Source organism: Tiliqua scincoides, chromosome 1, assembly GCF_035046505.1.
Source record: "Tiliqua scincoides isolate rTilSci1 chromosome 1, rTilSci1.hap2, whole genome shotgun sequence".
Lineage (NCBI taxonomy): Eukaryota > Metazoa > Chordata > Lepidosauria > Squamata > Scincidae > Tiliqua > Tiliqua scincoides.
The window spans coordinates 88,509,038-88,528,309 of NC_089821.1; the positions used below are offsets into that span (position 1 = coordinate 88,509,038).

At 44.8% G+C, this 19,272-nt stretch overlaps 1 protein-coding gene across 1 annotated transcript in view; it reads right to left on the bottom strand.

Moving 5' to 3' along the window:
- LOC136645284 (von Willebrand factor D and EGF domain-containing protein-like) overlaps window positions 1-19,272 on the bottom strand; it is a 207,787-nt gene that overhangs the window by 172,474 nt on the left and 16,041 nt on the right. Inside the window, exon 6 of the mRNA XM_066621524.1 lies at window positions 7,642-7,731. Coding sequence (XP_066477621.1) covers window positions 7,642-7,731 — 90 coding nt within the window. The remainder of the gene's footprint in view (window positions 1-7,641; window positions 7,732-19,272) is intronic.

Here is a 19,272-nt window from a genome sequence, read left to right on the forward strand (position 1 = left end):
TGTTTCAGCCCAAGGGTGCTTTTGGATTGAGCCCTAAGTTTCACTTCTCCATGTTTGAATTGTGCTAATTCTCCATGTTTGAATTGTACTGTACATGGTGGTGTTCATGGAGAAGACCTGGGCTGCATTTCCACTACAGCTTTATTCCATTTTCAATGCACTTCTATTCCCCCAGTGCATTTTGAAGAGCAGGGCTATAGTTTGTTAAGGAATCTGAAAGCTTTTTAAAAGCTACCCTTCACAGTCCCCAGAATGCATTTGTATAGCAGAAGTGCATTGAAAGTACCGTAGATACTCATGAAAATTTTGCCAAGTAATCAAGCTCCAATTCTTACTTCGCCTGATCTCAATCAGAGATGACCTACACAGAGATGACTAGTCAATCAGAGGGCAGAGCCTTTCAGCTCTGAACAGTTTCCTTTCTCAGCTGAGCTGTTGCTCAGCTCAGGCAGGTACCTCATTAGTTGCTGTAGTTACTTTCCAGGGACATTCCAGCCAAGGTTAACCGTTTATTCTCCTTCCTTCTGCTGCAGCCTGGTTCTGCTTGGCAAATGCTTGCAAAGCAGGTCTGTTTTTTGAAACACCAGGATGGGACCCTCCTTCCCAGGCTACAATTCAGTGCACCATGACTTCAGAATAACACCCATGGAAAACAGTGGGTCTACTTTTGAGTAAAAAGAGTTGCAAATATCTCATCTCTCTGCTGTGAATTGAATTGCACACTCTCAGTTATGTGTTATGGGTTGTATGTTGTATGTAGAGCTTCTGGCTTAACACACCAGACATCTTAAAGGTATCTTTGATTCATGGTTCTCCTCATGTTCACCTTAAAGATGGATTTGATTCATGGTTCTTCTGCAGTGGTTCCCAACCTTTCTCACTTGCATATCCTTTGGCAGCCCATTTCCATAAATTGTACCCTTCCTATTAGCAAAATATTTGTAATTAATAATACAAACCCTCATCTCCTCTATATGAAAGCCCAAACTTCATGTATTTATCACAGTGTTTTTTCTTTTTATCTGTTTGAAGAACAGAAGACTCTGCCTTTGCACTGTTTTGCACCAGAAGTGTGCTGAGAAATTCTGGGTGATTGATCACTTTCCATAATTCAGCTTTTTTACTGTGCTGGTTTTCAATCACTGGTTCATAGATGAATTGATGACCAAAAACTAGCTATTGGTGGGGCTTTCACAGCCAACTAGCCACCTCCCTTCCTGCCTTGCTGGCCCTTGCAAGGCATTCTGGAGCATAGCCTGCCTTTTTCTGCCATTATTTCATTCTTTTTCAATTACCCCTAAAGGTCCTGTTGAGTGTCGTTGGGAGTACGTGAATACCAGGTTGGGAAGCACTGTTTTACTGGTATGTTGTTTACAGTGCACTTACTCTGATAGTGTTTACAAAAAGGTGGTGAAGACCAGAATTTAAAAAAGAATAAAAATGTATCTTATGTTCTTTTACTATGTTTTTAATAAATTAGAGACTACAGTTCTTAGGTAACGATTAGTGGTAGGCTATTTTTCAGAATCTGGCCTTGGGTAAAATCAGACAAAACTATAGTCAGACCCCCCCCTAAGTTTAACCCCTGACTTATCCGAGGGTCATAGAAAATTCCATGATAGTTGGCTCAAAACCCGCCCTCGACTTATCTGTGGGTTGACTTATGGACGAGTATCTGTGGTAGATTAAAGCTATAGTGCCACATTTCTCAACTGATGGTACTTGTACCACTGGTGATACTTGTGGTGGTGTCTGGTGGCATTTGTGGGATCCCCAGGCTCCCAACATTTGGTAGCAAGACCAGCAATGCAACACAACAAGCAGCAGAAAGGAGGCTCCACTTGGTGGGCAGAGTTCCAGGGTATACTTTCTGCACACTCAAGAAGTCCCTCCCAGCCACCCCAAGCCTCTTACTCTGGTGTTGGTTGTGTTGCACCTGGCCTCCCAATTCAGAAGTAACTGGTGATGACATCATCACCAGTTACTTCTGGTGGTACTTCCAATCGGTGGACCATCCAAAGTGATCAACAGCAGGGGACAAACTTTTAGAAATGATGCTGTTGTGGAAACACAGCCCTGGATAGACTGAGATTGAGGTACGCAAATTATTTTGTAATAATTTTTTTTTAACTGTATAGTTTGTTTTGTCAGGGCCTGGCCCCCTTGAAGTCTGGGCCGCAGGGATTTTGCCCCCCCCCCCAGGAGATCTAGAGGGGAATGGAAAATCATTGCAAAACATAATTCTGGTAAACCAGTAGAATTTAATAAATATTAATATATAACATTTAAGTTTATAATTTGTAAAAACAAGACCTAATGCCATGCCTAGATCTTGTCAGTTTTCCCAGTGCTTTTGCATTCATGGGTCAGAAAAGCGGAGGCCAAATTTCCTTTTCAGTAAGAAACTGCACAGAATACTGCCTGTACTTCTTCTATTCTCCAAAATAAAAGGATTAAAGAGTTCCTTTTAAAAAGAGAAACTGACAGCAAGTCAGAGAGAGGACATGGAATATCTCTGATGGGTTAAGCAGCCACAGACCCCTTTGTGGTTTTGGCCCTTGCTGAACAGTCCCTCAACTAGTGCCAAAGGTCCATGCTCTGGAAGGTTCTGGGCCTCAGAAAAGGGAGTGTGCAGTGAACTGGGCCCTTGAGCCAGGCCAAAATAATTGCCGTTGTCAGGGGTGTTTTGAAAATGAGTCTAATCACATGCCTTTCAAACATTTTTGAGGAGCACACTGAACACTTTGTAAATGAAAGGTAGAAATGCTGTTCATTCTACTGGAATCTAAAACAATGAGGTTTTGGCTTAGTCTAGCTGTGATTGTCAGTTTCCACTACTCCCATCCCTCTGTTGTGCTCGTACCCTTGTAAATTCCCATTACGCACCTAGATAGACGGCTCAAAGGTAGAACATTTGTTAGCCGAACTCAAATTCCCAGTTCAGATCTGTGACCCCCCCCTCCACCCTCCTTATTGCAAGTTACATTTGGGGGGTGGGTTTGGAGCTCAATGACATAGCACTTCCTTTGCACAAAGAAGATCCCAGATTCGGTCCTTTGCACCTCCAGGCATAAAAGTAATAATAGGGCTGCTAATAGGGCTGGAAAAGACCTCTGCCTGAAGACGGAGAGTGACTGTCAGTTATGTTGACCATACTAGGCCAGACTATAGCCAGGGAGACAGACCAGGAACACACTACACTTGCTCCCAGTGTGGAAGGGATTGTCACTCCCGAATCGGCCTTTTCAGTCACACTAGACGCTGTTTCAGAACCACCATTCAGGGCGTGATACCAGAATCCTTTGAGACTGAAGGTTGCCAACACTAGGCCAGATGGACCAGTGGCCTGACTCAGGATAAGGCAAACTTTTATGTTCATAATGTCGGGAGAGGAGACAGGAGCAACAACCCTTCATAAGTGTCTTGTGTCTAAAGGGGTCAGTATGGCTTGTTAGCTAGCTGGAGGGGGTCCTATCTTGTCTTTTTCAGCATGTCCCCTTTAGTATACAGGTTGCTGTTATCAAGCTGACTCCTCACCTTGCACATGCACTTACACACACATAGATACTCAGCTAGAAAGAAAGGCAGCCCCCCACACACATGCAAAATATAAGATGCTTAACTAGAAAGACAGGTAGCCTCCCTTTCTCCTCTCTCTGTCTGTCTCTCTCTCTCTCTCTCTAGTTCCTTCAATAAAGTTTCTTTCTTTCTTTCTTTCTTTCTTTCTTTCTTTCTTTCTTTCTTTCCACAAGGCTGGCACTGATCTTCTTAACAGAGGTCTCCCCAAATGCTGCTTTAACCAGCTATGCCAACACATATAACAGGAAAACATGACAGGATTGCTTTAAGGGTGAATTGTTGGCACTTGTCATTGCTTTGGTAATGTGTGTTGAAAATTCAGCTGCTGGGGAAAGGTTTGCAGGCTGTTCTTTTTTCAGTCTTTCCTTCTTCCCTATAACTGCCATGAAGGCAAGTTAGCAAGATCTTGGATCACTGTCGCTGCAAGATAGGATGAAATTGCTATTTTGGCGGCACACTGTGATTTCTGCTTCTCTCTAACCCAATCTGCCAATTAGCCACTATTATTGCTTATTAAGTAGATACTGTCATGTTCCCATTTGCTTTTGAACATCCGCCATAATTACAAAATAATTTTCAGGTATGTTTGGGTAATTGTTTCTTATTTCTGATGAAGGGGGGGGGAACCCTTCAAAAAATCCTAATAACTAACAGCATGGAACCAATTTGTCCGGTGCAGACCTACTAGTTTAAAATGTTAATTATTGTGCACAGGTGGGGGGGGGGGAATTGGGATAATCAGCTGGTAAATGGCCTGCATTCTTGTACTTTGTACAATTATTGTACACTGTTGTACACATGAAAGATTCATTCAGGAATGCATGAAGTGGCATTACACTGAGTTAAGTGACCTGACTTGTCTAGTTCAGTACTGTCTCCTTTAACAGGAGTGCCAGGAGTCTCTGGGTTGCTAGCAGAGCTATTTCTCAGCACCTGCCACCTCAGATGTTTTAAATGGAATCAGAGCTGGAGCATCCATGAAGCTGACTGAGGCAGCTGTCAGGCAGCAAATGGGGAGGGGGTGCCTTGCCCACTAGTCTCCAGTCCTCCATATTTTCTCTTTTGTTCCACTCCCATCTTTTTTTTTTTTCCAATCAAACTAATGAAAGGAATAGAGGCTGGCACTCACCAAGTAAGGGTGAGCAGCATTTGGCATGCTGCCTCATGTGCCAGGATATCTTGTATATCTAGTTGGAGTCTCTAAGAACTGAATCTGGAACCATATCCATACACACAATGTATGCTCTGCGTCTCTGAGGGCACAATCCAGAGGCACCCTTGAGCCAGCCCAGGAGGGTTGCAAACATGCCGTAAGGCATGCTTGCGCCTCCTCAGGAGTTGGCAAGGCCTGCACGCAGAGGCGCGGAGACCTGCAGAGGCTGACACAAGCCTCCACACTGACAGAGGCACCGAGCCTTTTGTCAGCCCAGCTGGGCCGACACAAGTCTGTGGGGAGGAGGTGGGAGGTGGGTCTGGGGGAGGGCAGGCGGTGGGTGGCCCCGAGGGTGGGCGGGTGGGGAGTGGGAGGCAAGGCTGGAACCTGGCAGTTATCCCAACCCCCATTCCCTGGGAGTTTGGAGCAGCTTCAAGCCACTCTGCTCTCCTCTGACTTGTGCCACCTCAGGAGGTGGTGCAAGTTCGAGGAGATCCATAAAGGCCAAGGTGCCTTAGCCGGAAGTAAGGGGAAAAGTTTCCCCTTACCTCTGGTTGAGCCACTTTGGGCCCCATGGTGGATACAGCACAAGCCTCTTGGCTTGCCTGTTCCAGTGCAGGTTAGGATTGCGCCCTGAGTTATGTTCCCTATTTTCTCATTTCATGCCCAATTATCTCATAATCACAGTGATATGATTCTGATAGCTACCATATTAGAGATCACAATATCATTAAGAACATAAGCTCTGCTGGATCAGGCCAAAGGCTTGTATAGTCCAACTTTCTGTATTTCACAGTGGCCCATCAGATCCCTCAGGGAGCACACAAGAAAACAAGGTACCTACATCCTGTTGTCAGTTCTTTGCATCTGGCATTCAGAGATACACTACCATGAAAACCTACAGGCTGTATACAGTCATCAGACTTGTAACCTGTGATGGTCTTTTCCTCCATAAGTCTGTTTAATCCTCTTTTAAAGGTAACTAGGCCAGGTGCCATCACAACACTTCATGGCATGGACTTCTACAGATTAATTGCATACAGGGTAAAGAAATATTTCCTTTCTAGGGAAAATGCAAAGATGTAGGGCTTTTGTGTGCATTCCCTGCTTATATGCTTGCAAGTTAATTCTACATGAAACAACAGAGCAGGGGAGAAGAGAAAACAGGAACGATTGTCTTGTCTTCTTGCAGCATGGTTTTGTTCCTGTTTGCTGACACTGCCGTAGAAATGGAAAAGAGGCTCACAGCTCATGTAGCTTACACAAGTGGGGAGGCAGAGCTCTGACTTCTAGAAGCCACTTTTTTTCTTTTGCCAGAATTTTGAGAGCTACCATGGCAAAACAGCAGTTTGGGGAGGTAGGGTGTGTCAAAAAATGGCAGTTTGTATAATATATTTGTTTACTGCTTTGCACACAACTCAGCAGAGAACTCTGCTCCATATTCTACCTATACCCCAAATAAATCTAGGTCCAGTTAAAGCTGGATTGCTAGATTTTGAGAGCACACAAGACACTACTAAGGCAGGGATGAGCAGAAGGTTTGAGAGTAAATTCAAATTACCATTAGAGCTGTTGATGAGCTTTCTGCATGCTTCTGCCCTAGAAAGTATTAAAAAGTGTCTTTAACTTAAATTTTGTGGTAGTATTTTTGACAACACAATCCTAGGCATGCCTACTCAGAAGCAAGTCCTGTTGAGTTCAAGGGGACCTATTCTCAGGTAAGCCTGTACAGTGGGCCCTTGGTATCTTCAGGGGAATCTGTTCCAAGTCCCCCACTGATACCAAATTCCACAGATAATTAATTCCATGGGAAGAGGGCATGCGGCACTGCAGTTACTTACCTGGTGCCTCCTGGCCCACCAGAGGTTGGACACGGCCTCCTGGCCTCCTCATAACATATCAGGTTGCTACTTTAGGCACATCAGGCAATTTAGGTTACGTCCAGGAGGTCCTCGAAGGCCCTGCAAGCTACAGGCCTGGCATCCGTGGGTATTCAAATCTGTGGATGCTAAGCCCGCAAGTAAGGCGGGCCCACTGTATAGTATTACAGTATTTGGTGAACCAAATGAGTTTTCAAAATGTATACCCATATTCAACAATGCAACGTCACCTGAAGTTGTGATTGTGTGGCTGGGTCTCTAAAGGAAGATATTATGTATAAACCACAGTATAATGCATGATAATCATCCCATAAATAAAAACGGCAGACTGAGCATGCATGTTTTTATGGCTGAGCTTCTGAAAACAAAGCTATATTATCATCTCCTCCTCAATGAAATGACATTGTGTCAGTGATTTATATAGCATTCCACAACAAGCAAATGAAAGGGGGAAAGAAATTATTTCTTATAAAGCACCTGCTTCTGAACATCCAGTTGAGGTCAAGAAATGTTTTAGCCCACTGAATGCATTATATTCACTATTCATTTAATGGGGGGCTTTTGCCACTGTGTTCTGCAAAAGGTAGATAGACCTTTTCATAACATTGAAAGGTTCCAGTTTCTAACTCCATACCATTTAAAGGTATCATCATTTTTACTTCGCATGATGAGTATGATACCACTGCAACAGTTCAAGCATTATGCCTGAATAATCTTGAAGTTGCAGGACTGCATATCTGCTTAAAGTTGCATATAAACATCTTTCAGAAGGTGAATGAACATGGAACACTTTCACAATATATTCTCAGCACCTAGAAACGGTCGCTGTTAGTGCTTTTAGAACGGCTGATAGAATGATTGATAGAATAGCAGGCAATTTATTGAGACATTTTCTCCTTGGGCACCTAGAAGCACCTGGTTTGTAATCACCAAAGCCAATTTTATGGTGTGTTGTCTTGTGGAGCAAGGTGGCTAATAAAGAAATCTCCATCCAGGATATGCTTGTTAAATGAGGTGCTTTGCTGTTACCTTAATCCCAGCATAGAATCCTTCACTGTCTTCAGGGGAAGAGTGGTGATCGGGAAAACCCCGCCTAAAAGCTGTGACAGTGCAGAACACCTGCAATAAATAAATCATCTATTTTAAAACTTTTTTTTTTCTTTTGTGTGAAAAACGTATGAAAGATGGTGGAAGATGTCATAAAGTTTTTGAAGGTTTTGTTGAATTCTTTTTTTGCCCTAAGAAGACTGCTTCTGCTGCTTGACTCCCAGCCACCCCCCTTTGCAAGTAGTTAACCAATGCTTTATCATTCACTGAATAGGGGGTGCACAGAAGCAGGGGACGTAACCAGGCATGGAAAACTTTGCTACCCACCAGTATCTAGCCGGCATCTTTTGTATTAGTCAATGGGTTAGGACCTACTAGACACACATGACACTAAAGAAGTCCACTTGGCTTTGAACTCCAGAAATCACTATGGCTGGAATGAGAACATAAGTTAATTTAGCTGTGGGTGCTTAACCCATTTCTGCCCAGCCCACAGGTGTACACATTTGATCCCTGTTGCATATATGCAACATTGGGCAGAAATGGCTTGAGGCTGCTTAACACTTGGTGCAGCAGTTGTGTGGTGTTTGCTGCGGGTGCACAGGTGTTACCTCAGCTTTTCCTGCAGTAAACACTTAAATGCATGAAAGACAGACATCAGATTTTTACTGAAAGTTTAGTGAACATACCTGTTTTCTTAAAAATTTTCTTTAGCATGTCACCAAACACCATTTTCACATTCAAGACATGTTCCAGAGAACTGACTGGCCGTGTCTCCTGAGGACAGTCTTAGGGACACGCAAGTTTTACATGCTTACTATGGGAAACATACTTCCTCAATGCTCAAAGGCAAGAAACAATATTGTATCCCACCATTGCTCTTCCCTTTCCTGTTGAAAAAAGTGGAAAGACTTCCTTCCTGTTGAGGAAAGGAGGAATAGGATGTGGGGCAGTGAATTGGAAGTTAGGGCCAAGATCCGAAGAACAAGTTCATTCTGAATGCCTGTTGCCACTACTCGGGTTGCTAACCCTAGTAACCTTCCTGAATTGGCCTGGAGCCTCCAGGAACCCACATCAATTCCTGGAGACTGTTGAAAGCAATTCTGGAGATTTTCACTGCGCTTCCAGACACATCTAATGTTGTACCAGAACAAAAAGACATTTTCAGGAATCAGTTGCGGACCTACCATAAAGGTCCGATGGGGCAAAAGCCCCAGGTGCGAGGCACCAGGAACCTGCAGAAGCCTCTCTGAGACCCCCGACGGGGGCGGAAACTGTGCTTTCATTTTCCTGGAAGCACAGTTAACAGCATCGGGGAACCTCACAGAGGTTTTCCCAACATGTTCCTGGGTCGTGCGAGGTTCCATGAGCCTCAAGTGAGTAGGGGGGGTGGATTTCTGCATGGGGGGGTGGCGATAGTCTGCAAGGGGGGTGCCATTGTGGACCTTTGCCCTGGGCAAGGGGCTGGGGAGGTCCGCTGCTGCCAGGAATGTTTAGCCACAGTTGGCAACTTCAGCCAGAGTTGGCAAATTTATGTTCTAAGGACTTTTGTTCCTTGAACAATAGTCCTTCATGCAGTGTGGCAAAATACTTTGAAAATGGGGGAGCTGCAAAACCATGTTTGTGACATGGCATGGAGTCTTCTTTCTACAAGAAAAAGGCCAATGATTGCTAAGTGCGCGCTAGCCCTTGAACTAATCTAAAATAGTTGTTTGGATCCCAACCTAGGTTTTTAGGGAAGATAGGAAGTTTAGAAGCTTGTCTTTTTTAGGACAAAGAAATTCTGTCAGACAGGCAGAACTCCAGCCTGTGTCCCATCAAGAAATGCACTCCCTTCTTTTGGTGGACTAGGTTCTTGAGATGATGCTTTGCAATACCTTAGAGTAGACTACAAGTCATCCCTCTGAAAAACAAGGGTGCCTTTTTCATCATATGTCGAGCTGTGATCATGAGAAGCTGTTTACTCCATTTGGGCCAATATACAAGCCCTGTCCAAATGATAAGATTACCACAGCAAGGTTTATTTTTCAGAAAGCAAGAGACATCAGGCCAATTATGTTTGTTCATACAGCTGCAATGCAATCGTTATCTCTGCTGAGGCAATACACCATCTGCTATCTTAATGGGTTCCCCCCCCCCCCAATAAACAATTCTTTCTTTCCCAAACAGAAACCAGCAAGTCACATTCCTTTGAACGGAAGTCTATATTTCATGAAATAGACCTTATAGCAGGCCCTTATAGAGGGTAGGCAAACTATTATATTTTTCCCTAGTTTTCGCAAAATGAAAATAAAACAACATCCAAAAGCAAAAATCTGCAAAATTTTGAGGACATCATTTGTTTCCAAAAGCCTGATGAAATTTTTCAGTATCAGATGAAGGTTCATTTAGTTCAGAATTCTATCTCCTGAATAGCCAGAATCCTCTGGAAGGCTCAAAAGCAGATCACAGTAATGATAGCTAATTCGTATTTGGTATGGCTTTTGCCAATATTTGGTAAGCACATGGAGGTTCAATTTAACTGACAAATCTAATAACCACAGATAGAGGTCTGAAATGTTTTAAAACCAACTAAGCTAGTGCCCATCTCAATATCTTATTGTGATCTCCATGAATGTATGGAATTATTATCTTTGCCTTAAACTACTGCTGGTTAATTGGTATGACCCTACATTCTAGGGCTGTTGCCTTCATGATCCATTTATGAACTTCCCAAAAATATCTGGTTGGCATCAACACCTGGCACCCTTAAACAAATGCTGAGTGCCCAGAGCCATGGGGGAATACTGGTACCCTGGAGTCTTTTGAGGAACATTGAGCCCAGCCATAAACCAGTGGTCCCATTCACAACCTTGGCCAGAGTTGGTGGTGGGTGGTGAATTGTTTTCTTGCTTCCAGCACCCATCTGCAACAGAAACAACAGAGTTCTAGCCAAAAAGTGGCCTCTGTTGTTGTTCCCCTGCAATGGCCCATGTAGTTTTGCATGTGATACTATATACAGCCTTGGTGAGGAGCAAAACTGTGTTTGCCTGCTGGCTAAAACACAGTTGTTTCTGCCACTGAGCCAGCAGCAAGAACAACAGCTTTCTAATGGGGAGGTGCTAGCAGAAACCTGCCCTGTTTGATCATCACCAAGTTCCCTTTGTACTGTTGCATGTATGCTGTGTGGGGCACTGCAGGAAAGAAAATATAGCAGGTGCCTCTTAATGCCTGCTCATCACTCACAACCAACACCCACTACAGAGGGGGATCATGGACGACCTTGTCAAGGGCCTTCTCAAACCTGGAATCAAACCAGTCCATTGTAAGGTACTTGTAGGAGCAGAGGTACCTTTAATCTCATACAACAGGACTCCCCGGGAATTAGAATGAGAAGGGCCAAATTCTGTAAAATTCATAACTTTGCAACACTCTTTTTTCCTAACCCATAAATATCCCATTGGAGAAAACTGAATGACTGAGCAAAGCTGCTACTGCAGTCTAGCACAACAAAATTGGGGTTCATGGATTGTTTGTATTCCATTGTTAGGGTAGACATTCCAAGCCAACATTATTCACACAACAGCTCCACATATAAATGCTGCTTTAAAACCTCATCCAAGAGACATGCATTCAGCAAGTAAAGGTGAAAGCAAATTTAAGGAAGTAACAAAAAGCTGTGATAGATGCCTGATTTTGAAAGAAATCTTGGAGTAGCTTAATGTCAGCTTTAAAAATGGATGAGCCTCACAAACTTCTATTTTGACATGTCACTTTTTCACATATTGCACAGAGAATGAACAAGATATTCTCAAGATGCAAGAGTCACTGGAAAATCAGTGAAGGTTCTGCTTTTTAGGAAGTGAGTGCTACACCTTGAGAGTCTTTCACTATTTCCTATAGTAGTCATGACCCTGTATTTTGGATTTGAAGGTGAAATGAATAAATGTGAAGTGCATGATGTACACGTAAGATAAGAAATAAGGTTGCCAACTCTCGGGGATTGGCCTGGAATCTCCAGGAGACTACTGAAAGCAATCCTGGAGGTTTTAAGAGGGCCTCCAAGAATTTCCAGCATTGGGAAAAAAATAGGAATAGCTTCAAAACAATCATTAGTCTTTCTTTTTAGTCAGTGCGGTGCCCTAACAATAAGCAATGGTGATTTAAGTGGCACAATTCATCTTGCGCAATTGCTCATTCTGAAAACATTCCTACAGACCTGAATGTTTGGCTTGAGCATTTGGCTTGAATAGTTGAACGTATTCACTCAGCTGTATGTCTACCTCCTGCAGGGTATTTTGGCCTAGACTCATGTCATGTGCAGCTGAGAGAAACCATTAGAGGTGCCATTTAGGATAAAGGCAGTCTCTCTTCAGACTGAACATATTCGTCCCCCCCAAAGCACTGTATCTCTGGCCAGCTCACTGGTTTTGCACACTGTCTACTCTTATCTAATTTAAATGAGCCTATATACTAGGTATGAATGCCAAAGATACAAATTCCCATTTTAAAAGCGTGACTGTCTTGTGCTGGTTGATAACTGATATAGTTACTCTGAAATATTCAAAAAATAACAACAAAAACAATGTGGTGGTATCATCCTCCTCCTCCTCATCAGCAATTCAGCCTTTCACATATCCAGGTCAAGGCCAAGCTTTTGAACCCTGATGCCAGACAAATGCTGGATACAGAGGATGCAGGGTTGACTTTCCACTTAGAATATCCCAGGAATCTATCCTGTTTTGTTTTAGAGGTCATCAAGAGTATGCGGGAAAGTAAGCTACATGGGCTGAGAGCCTTGTGTCTCCCCAGCGTCCTTGCACAGAGAGCCACGGCACCTTCGCTTGATCACAACAGTACCTATATAACTAAGAGCACAATCCTAATTTGGCTGGAACAGGGAAGCCAGCAGGCCTGCCCCGTATCCAATGTGAGTTTTGGGTTGCAAGCAGCTCAGCCTGGAGCAAGGGAAATTGCTTCTCCTTACTTCAGAAGAGCCGCAGCAGCCGCAATGGGTCTATTCAGATCTGCGCCACCTCAAGAGGTAGTGCAGGTCCAAGCAGCCTGGAAAGTGCCACACTGCCCAGGAATGGGGTCAGGATCCAGCACAATTGCCGGGTCCTGGCCCCACCCCCTCTCTCCTGCTGCCTACCCATGGGCCCACCCACAGCCTGCCCTCCCCTGCACCAAAGCACCTGATCTCTACCTCCTCTCTACCCTCTCTAGACCCCTGCACTGGCCAAGCTCGACTGGTGTGGGCTTATTTTGTTTTGGCACTGCAGAGGCTGGATGCAGCAAGCCTCTGTCCTTGTGCTGGCCCAGCTGACTCTGGAGTAGGTGCAAAAGTGCTTAACGGCACATTTGCGACCCTTCCGGGCTGGCGCAAGGGACTTGCACCTGCCCAAGGAGCACTTAGGATTGCTCTCTAAATAATAAATAAGATATCCTGATCCTCAGAATATTTCTTACTTATACTTAGATAGAATCAGTTTTGGAACAAGTAGTTTATATAAAAGCTTCTTGGAATTCCTGGAAACAGCTCCAGACTGCTCTGTAGTGCAGCACCAGATTCTTTTAATGCAATCGAACTGGACAAAAGTGACCCCATGTCTCTATCCATAGGGATAATAATGGAAATGCTTTCCAAATCTTCACTGAAAATGACTTGAAAAATCTAGCCTCCATTGAAGTGTAGTGTCTCATTTTAGTGCTCCATGGGATACAGAAAAGGAAGCAAAATATTTGCAATTCAAAAGGCTTGCTCATTCAGTACCCATTACATGATGCCCAGAATTCCTTCCATTTTTTCTCTCCTTCTATTGATGTGTGCACTTCTCACAATAATTAGATAAGCTGATTGGTCACTGATCTACAGTCTTGACAGTTTGTCATATAATTATTAAGATAGTTTCTCGCACAAGTTTCTTGCCTTCAGCTGAATATTGGCTCCTGCTCTGTAGCTCAGTAATCAGAGCCTTTTTCTTCCTTTTATCGTTTCAAGGAGGGGGGGAAAACAACGAAGAAGCAAAAAGTACCCCTGCAGGCAGTGTGAAGACATTGACTGACGGTGCAGTTGGTATTTTTTCAGAGCTTCTCAATAAAATTGAATCAAATTTAACCCTCACTATTTATTCTAAAACACTCGTAATAGGTAAATGTGACTGGTATCCTCAGCCTCAGTGGCAATAATGAGATCCACAGACAGAGTAGGAATAGTTGAGGCAGAGTTCTTCCATGTAGGACTATGTGCCTGTGGATATCTAGAAGCATCGCCTTGCTGAATATCAACTGTTACATGCAAATCATATTGCTGCAGATGGAACTTGCAGCTATATAAATTGCTTTGTTCCTTATATCTGAAGCTGATGTTTCAGTGCTGAAATCATGTCCAGACAGACTCCCAATTCCTCAAAGAGATTTGAGTCTGGCTGAGCCTTCACATAGTCCAACTATGAGTAAGCTGAACACCTGGCTTTCAGCTGGAGTAAGACTGTAAAAACCCCTGGAAAGGTACCATAACTTGTGAGACCAGAGGGACTTGCAGTGCCACTTCATTCCCTTGTGCAGTAGTTCCCAAACTGTGCGCTGAAGGCACTGTAGTAAACTCACAGAGGTGCTCTTGGATAACCCCAGCAACCTCTTCTTCCTGACTGTCCCAGGTGCTGCCATCTTGGATTCTGTGAGATCTCACACAATCCAAAATGGTGGCACCCATCTTTTCAGCTCTCCCAGGTGCCGCCATCTTGGATAATCTTGCAAGATCTCATGCAATTTTTTTTTGGTGTGGTTGCACTGAAGGGGAGAGAAAGAGAGGATTGGGCATCTAGAGGCGTGAAGAGTTGAGCACACACCATTTTCTGTTCTAGAAGGTGGCTTCGGCCAACAGTTTACAGTTTTGCTTCTTAATGGCTCCAACAAATCTCACAAAATCTTATAAGATACAGGGAGTTCATATAGATACATAGATTGAGGACACAATCCTATCCTTCCACTGATGCAGCCACTCCAAAAAGGTTTGCTCTGCATCCTGTGGGGGGGGGGGGGCTTGGGGGAGAAAAAGGAATGCATTTCCTCTTCACTATCAATGGGTCTCGAGAGGTGCAAGTCCAAAGAAAGGAGGTGTGTCAAGAAGGAAACAGCATCTGGAGCAAGTCATCTGCAACAGGTGCCACCCCTTCCCACCTCCTGTCATGCCTCCTGTCCTCCCCCCATTGCAACCTGCTCCACAATCCCCCACACCATCCTGCTGCCAACTCATCATTGTCACTGGACATGCCATTGTCCTTTGGTGCACTGTGGTCATCAGCAGTCTCCTTGCAGTCGGTTCGGCAGCACACAGCTTAGTGGACTACCAGAGTGGATTTTATGACTGCCAGAAGACTGCATCCATGCCTCCGTATGCTTGGGCTTTGTTGGGCACAGTAACACATGCATTCACCTTCTGGGGACTTTGCAGCCTGTTTGTGCAATCGGAGGCTTCTGTACCCTAACCTTCCATGCTTTCACAGAACTAGAGCAGCAGTTCTCAAACTGTGGCTTGGGGTCACAACCAAATTTTTTTTGGCAGGGATGGGAAAACCCAGCACAGTGTGACTTGGGTCAAGTCATGAGTCATCGCTCCCCTGCAACTCAACTTGAAAATGAGTCATAAAGGGGGCACTTTCCAAGTTGCCCTTCCACGACTTGATAGGACTTGAGTCGAGTTGCCCTGTTCCCTTTAAAAAGCCTGCCATGGCTCAGTGGAGGAAAATGGAGCAGCTGCCAGGCTGTGTGTGCGCTTTGGGATTCCAAACTCTTCCCCACCATCCCCGCCCACCCCAGTGTCCAGCAGCAGTGCAGAACAGGCCAACCCCTTCCCTTCCCCTGTACGATCCACCCCAGCCACGAAAAAGGAAACCCTCCCTTCACTGCACGGGCATGGCAGGGAGCAAGGGTGCATCCCAGCTTGGCCAGGTGGGAGAACGTGAGGGCAGCATGAGCCGAGCGAACCAGAAAAAGCCCACCACAGCTCTGTGGAGGGAAACGGGGTGCCCCAGGCAGTATGCGTGTCTCGGCATTCCCTTTAAACACTCCCCTGCTGCTCCCCCTCCATCCCACCTGTCAGGCAGCAGAGTGGAATGCCCCCACCCCTTCTGCAACAGAAAATGCAGCTGAAAAAGCAACAGGAGGATGACAAGGAAACTCTGCCAAGAGAGACTTGGACAGAAGTGTGGGTGATATAAGTCACTCCCCTGCTATCACCATCTCCATCCTACCTGTCAGGCACAGTGCAGAACACCCCCACCTCTTCCCTTCCCCCTTGCCCTCAGCCCAGCCACGACAAAACCCCCTCCCTCCTCTGGGCAAGGGGGGGAGGGAGCGAGGACGAATCCCAGCTTGGCAATCTATACAACGTATTATATTTGTATTTACAAGAGCATACGGATTGGGAAAGTTGGTTTGGAAAACTAAGGGCACAATCCTAACCCCTTATGTCAGTGCTTTCCAGCGCTGACATAAGGGCAATGCAGCTCTGAGGTAAGGGAACAAACATTCCCTTACTTTGAGGAGGCCTCTGTGGGTGACACCCAACTGCAGGATGCAGCACATGTCCCATTGCCACTGCTATGCCGGTGCTGGAAAGCACGGACATAAGGGGTTAGGATTGTGCCCTTAGGCTGCTGCCTGCCTGCCTAGATGGATGAATGGATGGAGGGAAGTTATGCTGGGAGTGTGCGGGAGAGAACTTCTTTGAGTGGGTCCAAAATATGGCATCAGGATGCGAGCTGTGGGGTGGCTGTTTTTCTGTGCTCCAACAACAGATTGCCACCTCCTTATTCCTGCTTTCTGCCATCCCTCCTTCTTCTTGCAAAACCCACTTGTCTCTATGGGGGAAAATGGCTGCTTTTGTCCCCCTCACCTCCTCCCTCGCCCAGAGATGCGACCTTCAGCCAATGGATGCTGTGGAGACATGGCCTACAGCCAATGGATATAGCGGAGGACCAGCAGACCAACAAAAAAAAGTTAATCCTTTCGCTCCACCCACCCAGCCCATTTCTGAACATAGCTGCTAGGTGCTGGTGCTGGAGCTTGCACACACAAAATACAACCTCCTGGATGAACGCAAGAGATTTCTCGTGTGAGAGGCAGATGGCACTACCCATGTCCATTGGTGCACAACTCCAGTCATCAGATTAGGATGCAAGTCACGAGTCCTTGACTTGAGTGTTTTTCTGAGTCTTCCAAGCACAAGATTCATGAGTCCATGAGTCAGCAAAAACTGCATATTTTCATGACTCGTATCCTAGTCACCTGACTTGAGTTCCCAGCCCTGTTTGTTGGGCCACATAACTGACAGGGCAGATTAGGTTTTGTGCATCAAGGGTTAAACAAGCTGCTACTTAGGGGGGAGCACTGCTGCCCAATCACCGTTATAGCCACACCCCTTGGCATTTATAAATTAGGTAGCAGCCTCTAAGGCCTCTAAAAAGTCTCAGGGCCTTTAAAAAGTTTGAGAACCACTGAAGTAGATGATGCTCATTTTTATATGTTGCATCGTTCCTGAAAAGCCAAAAATGTTCTGCATTTGGGGCATTTTCCATACAATGCATTTGTACTAGATTGTTCACAAAGACAACAGCAAAGTCAAATACATTGCAGTAAGCTGACACTTAATTCAGACAGTTCTGTGTTTTGTTTTTGGGTCATAATTAAACTCTCAGCCAAGGCAAATCCTGCTCAAAACATGGAATCTAAATGAGAAAACCCATTCCAAAAATATCATTCTGAATGTTCCTGATAGCAAGAACTGCGCTTATATAGTTGTTTTGTTTCTCCAAGGCTGTAATTAAAAGTTTAAATGTCTCAATGTTTCCCTTCAAAGTGGAGGCAGGAGAAGCTCTTTTTTCTGAACTTAAAGCAGAGATAAGTTAGTTTCTCAGTTTGTGCACTAAGCTGATTTTTGCCATTATAAACAGTGCAACTTAACAAGATGGCCACTGCCATTGGCAATCTTAAAACATGCAATTTTGCATAAGCTTTTTTCAGAAATGAATACCTTCTCACTGCATGAACTTTCAAATTGCTGTGCAGAGCAAAACCTGGCCAGTTTCTTTGGCACATCTTGCTTCCTTAACATTACCTATTGCGCACACTGTGCCTGCTGTAATTTACAGATGGCTCTACCTCCAGGTATGGAATGACCTCTGTCAGTATAATCTAAATTGGACTTAGGACTGCTACAATTTCAAATCAGATGGAAATGGCTATGTTGAGTGTTTATATGGGAAAGCAGCACACTCTAGATTTATTTATTAAAGCTGCAGTAGCTCCACTAACATTTTGCTGCCAACATCGTTTCCAGCATGTCATAATTGGGACCTAAAGTATGGGGAAATGTTCTTATAAACATTATGAGGAAATGGCCTTGGCTATTTAAGCTAAAGAGATGCTAATAAAAGTTCAGACTCCATTGGACCAGTAAAGCTCAATTACTCTATTAAAGCTATGAGTATGAACAACATCTTGATGGATATTTTATACTGTGTGTGATATATATTACCAAGGGAGTTGGAAATGAGTGAAAACATTGAGGAGATGGATATCAGTCATTTAGAAGCAGCATTTAAACTATTTTCTTTCTCTTCTCTTGATTCACAACTGTGCACCCAGCTTTTAGAGAGCTGATGGAAGAGATCTATGCATGGAGATTGCATTGCCAACGAACAGAACTGGCTGATGCTATCATTAGCCATAGGATTTCACAGCCTGTGCCACCATGGCTCCAAGTGGTCAGGTGCGGTCTCCCAAATGTCCATCAGTCCTGAAGGTGCATCAGCAATATTTTGCTACAGATAGTATCACATGATACTGAAAGATCTACATCCTGATAACAAATCTGTAAGGTGAGTCAGTATTATCCCAGTATTGCTGAAGCATGTGTGAGAGGTTGAGAGACAATGAATTGGCTAATCCAAATTGTGAGTTTACAGTGTCAATAGTGAGATTCCAGCTAGGGTCTTCTAGATTTATCAAAGCATCAGAGAGGGATCCTGGTATAAATATCCTTGGGTGTTTATCTGCATACTTATGTTAAACAGTCTTCAAATGAGTTTTCTTCAGTGTGGCAGAAAACCACCTGCATAGCCTGTACTGTACAATTTAGGGCTCAATCCTAACCTGGATTGGAACAGGCAGGCCAGCTTGCCTGTGCTGTATCCAGCACAAGTTTGGTGCATGGAATCATTTCCCCTTTCCCCCGAGCAACTTCTCAGGCAGCCTATGGGGCTACTTGGATTTGCGCCAGCTAAATCGGTAGCGCAGATTCAAGCAGCCCATGTAACTGTGGGCTGCTCAGGAGCAGGGTTAGGATCCAACCCAAGTGCTGGATTCTGGTCCCACCTCCTGCCTAGGCCCAGTCTGCCCACCAACTCGCCCACCCTCTCCCCGCTCCAGAATGCCCTCCCCACGCCCTTCCCAAACCCCTGCACTGGTGGTACACTCCTGGCACAAACCCTGCCCTGGCATGGCTCCAGTGCAGCCAGGCCGGCGCACATGCATGCGCCAACCTCATCTCCTCCTGAGTTGGCACAAATGTGCTTTATGGCACATTTGCCATAATGTACCATTGGGGGGGGGGTCAGGACTGTTAGAGAG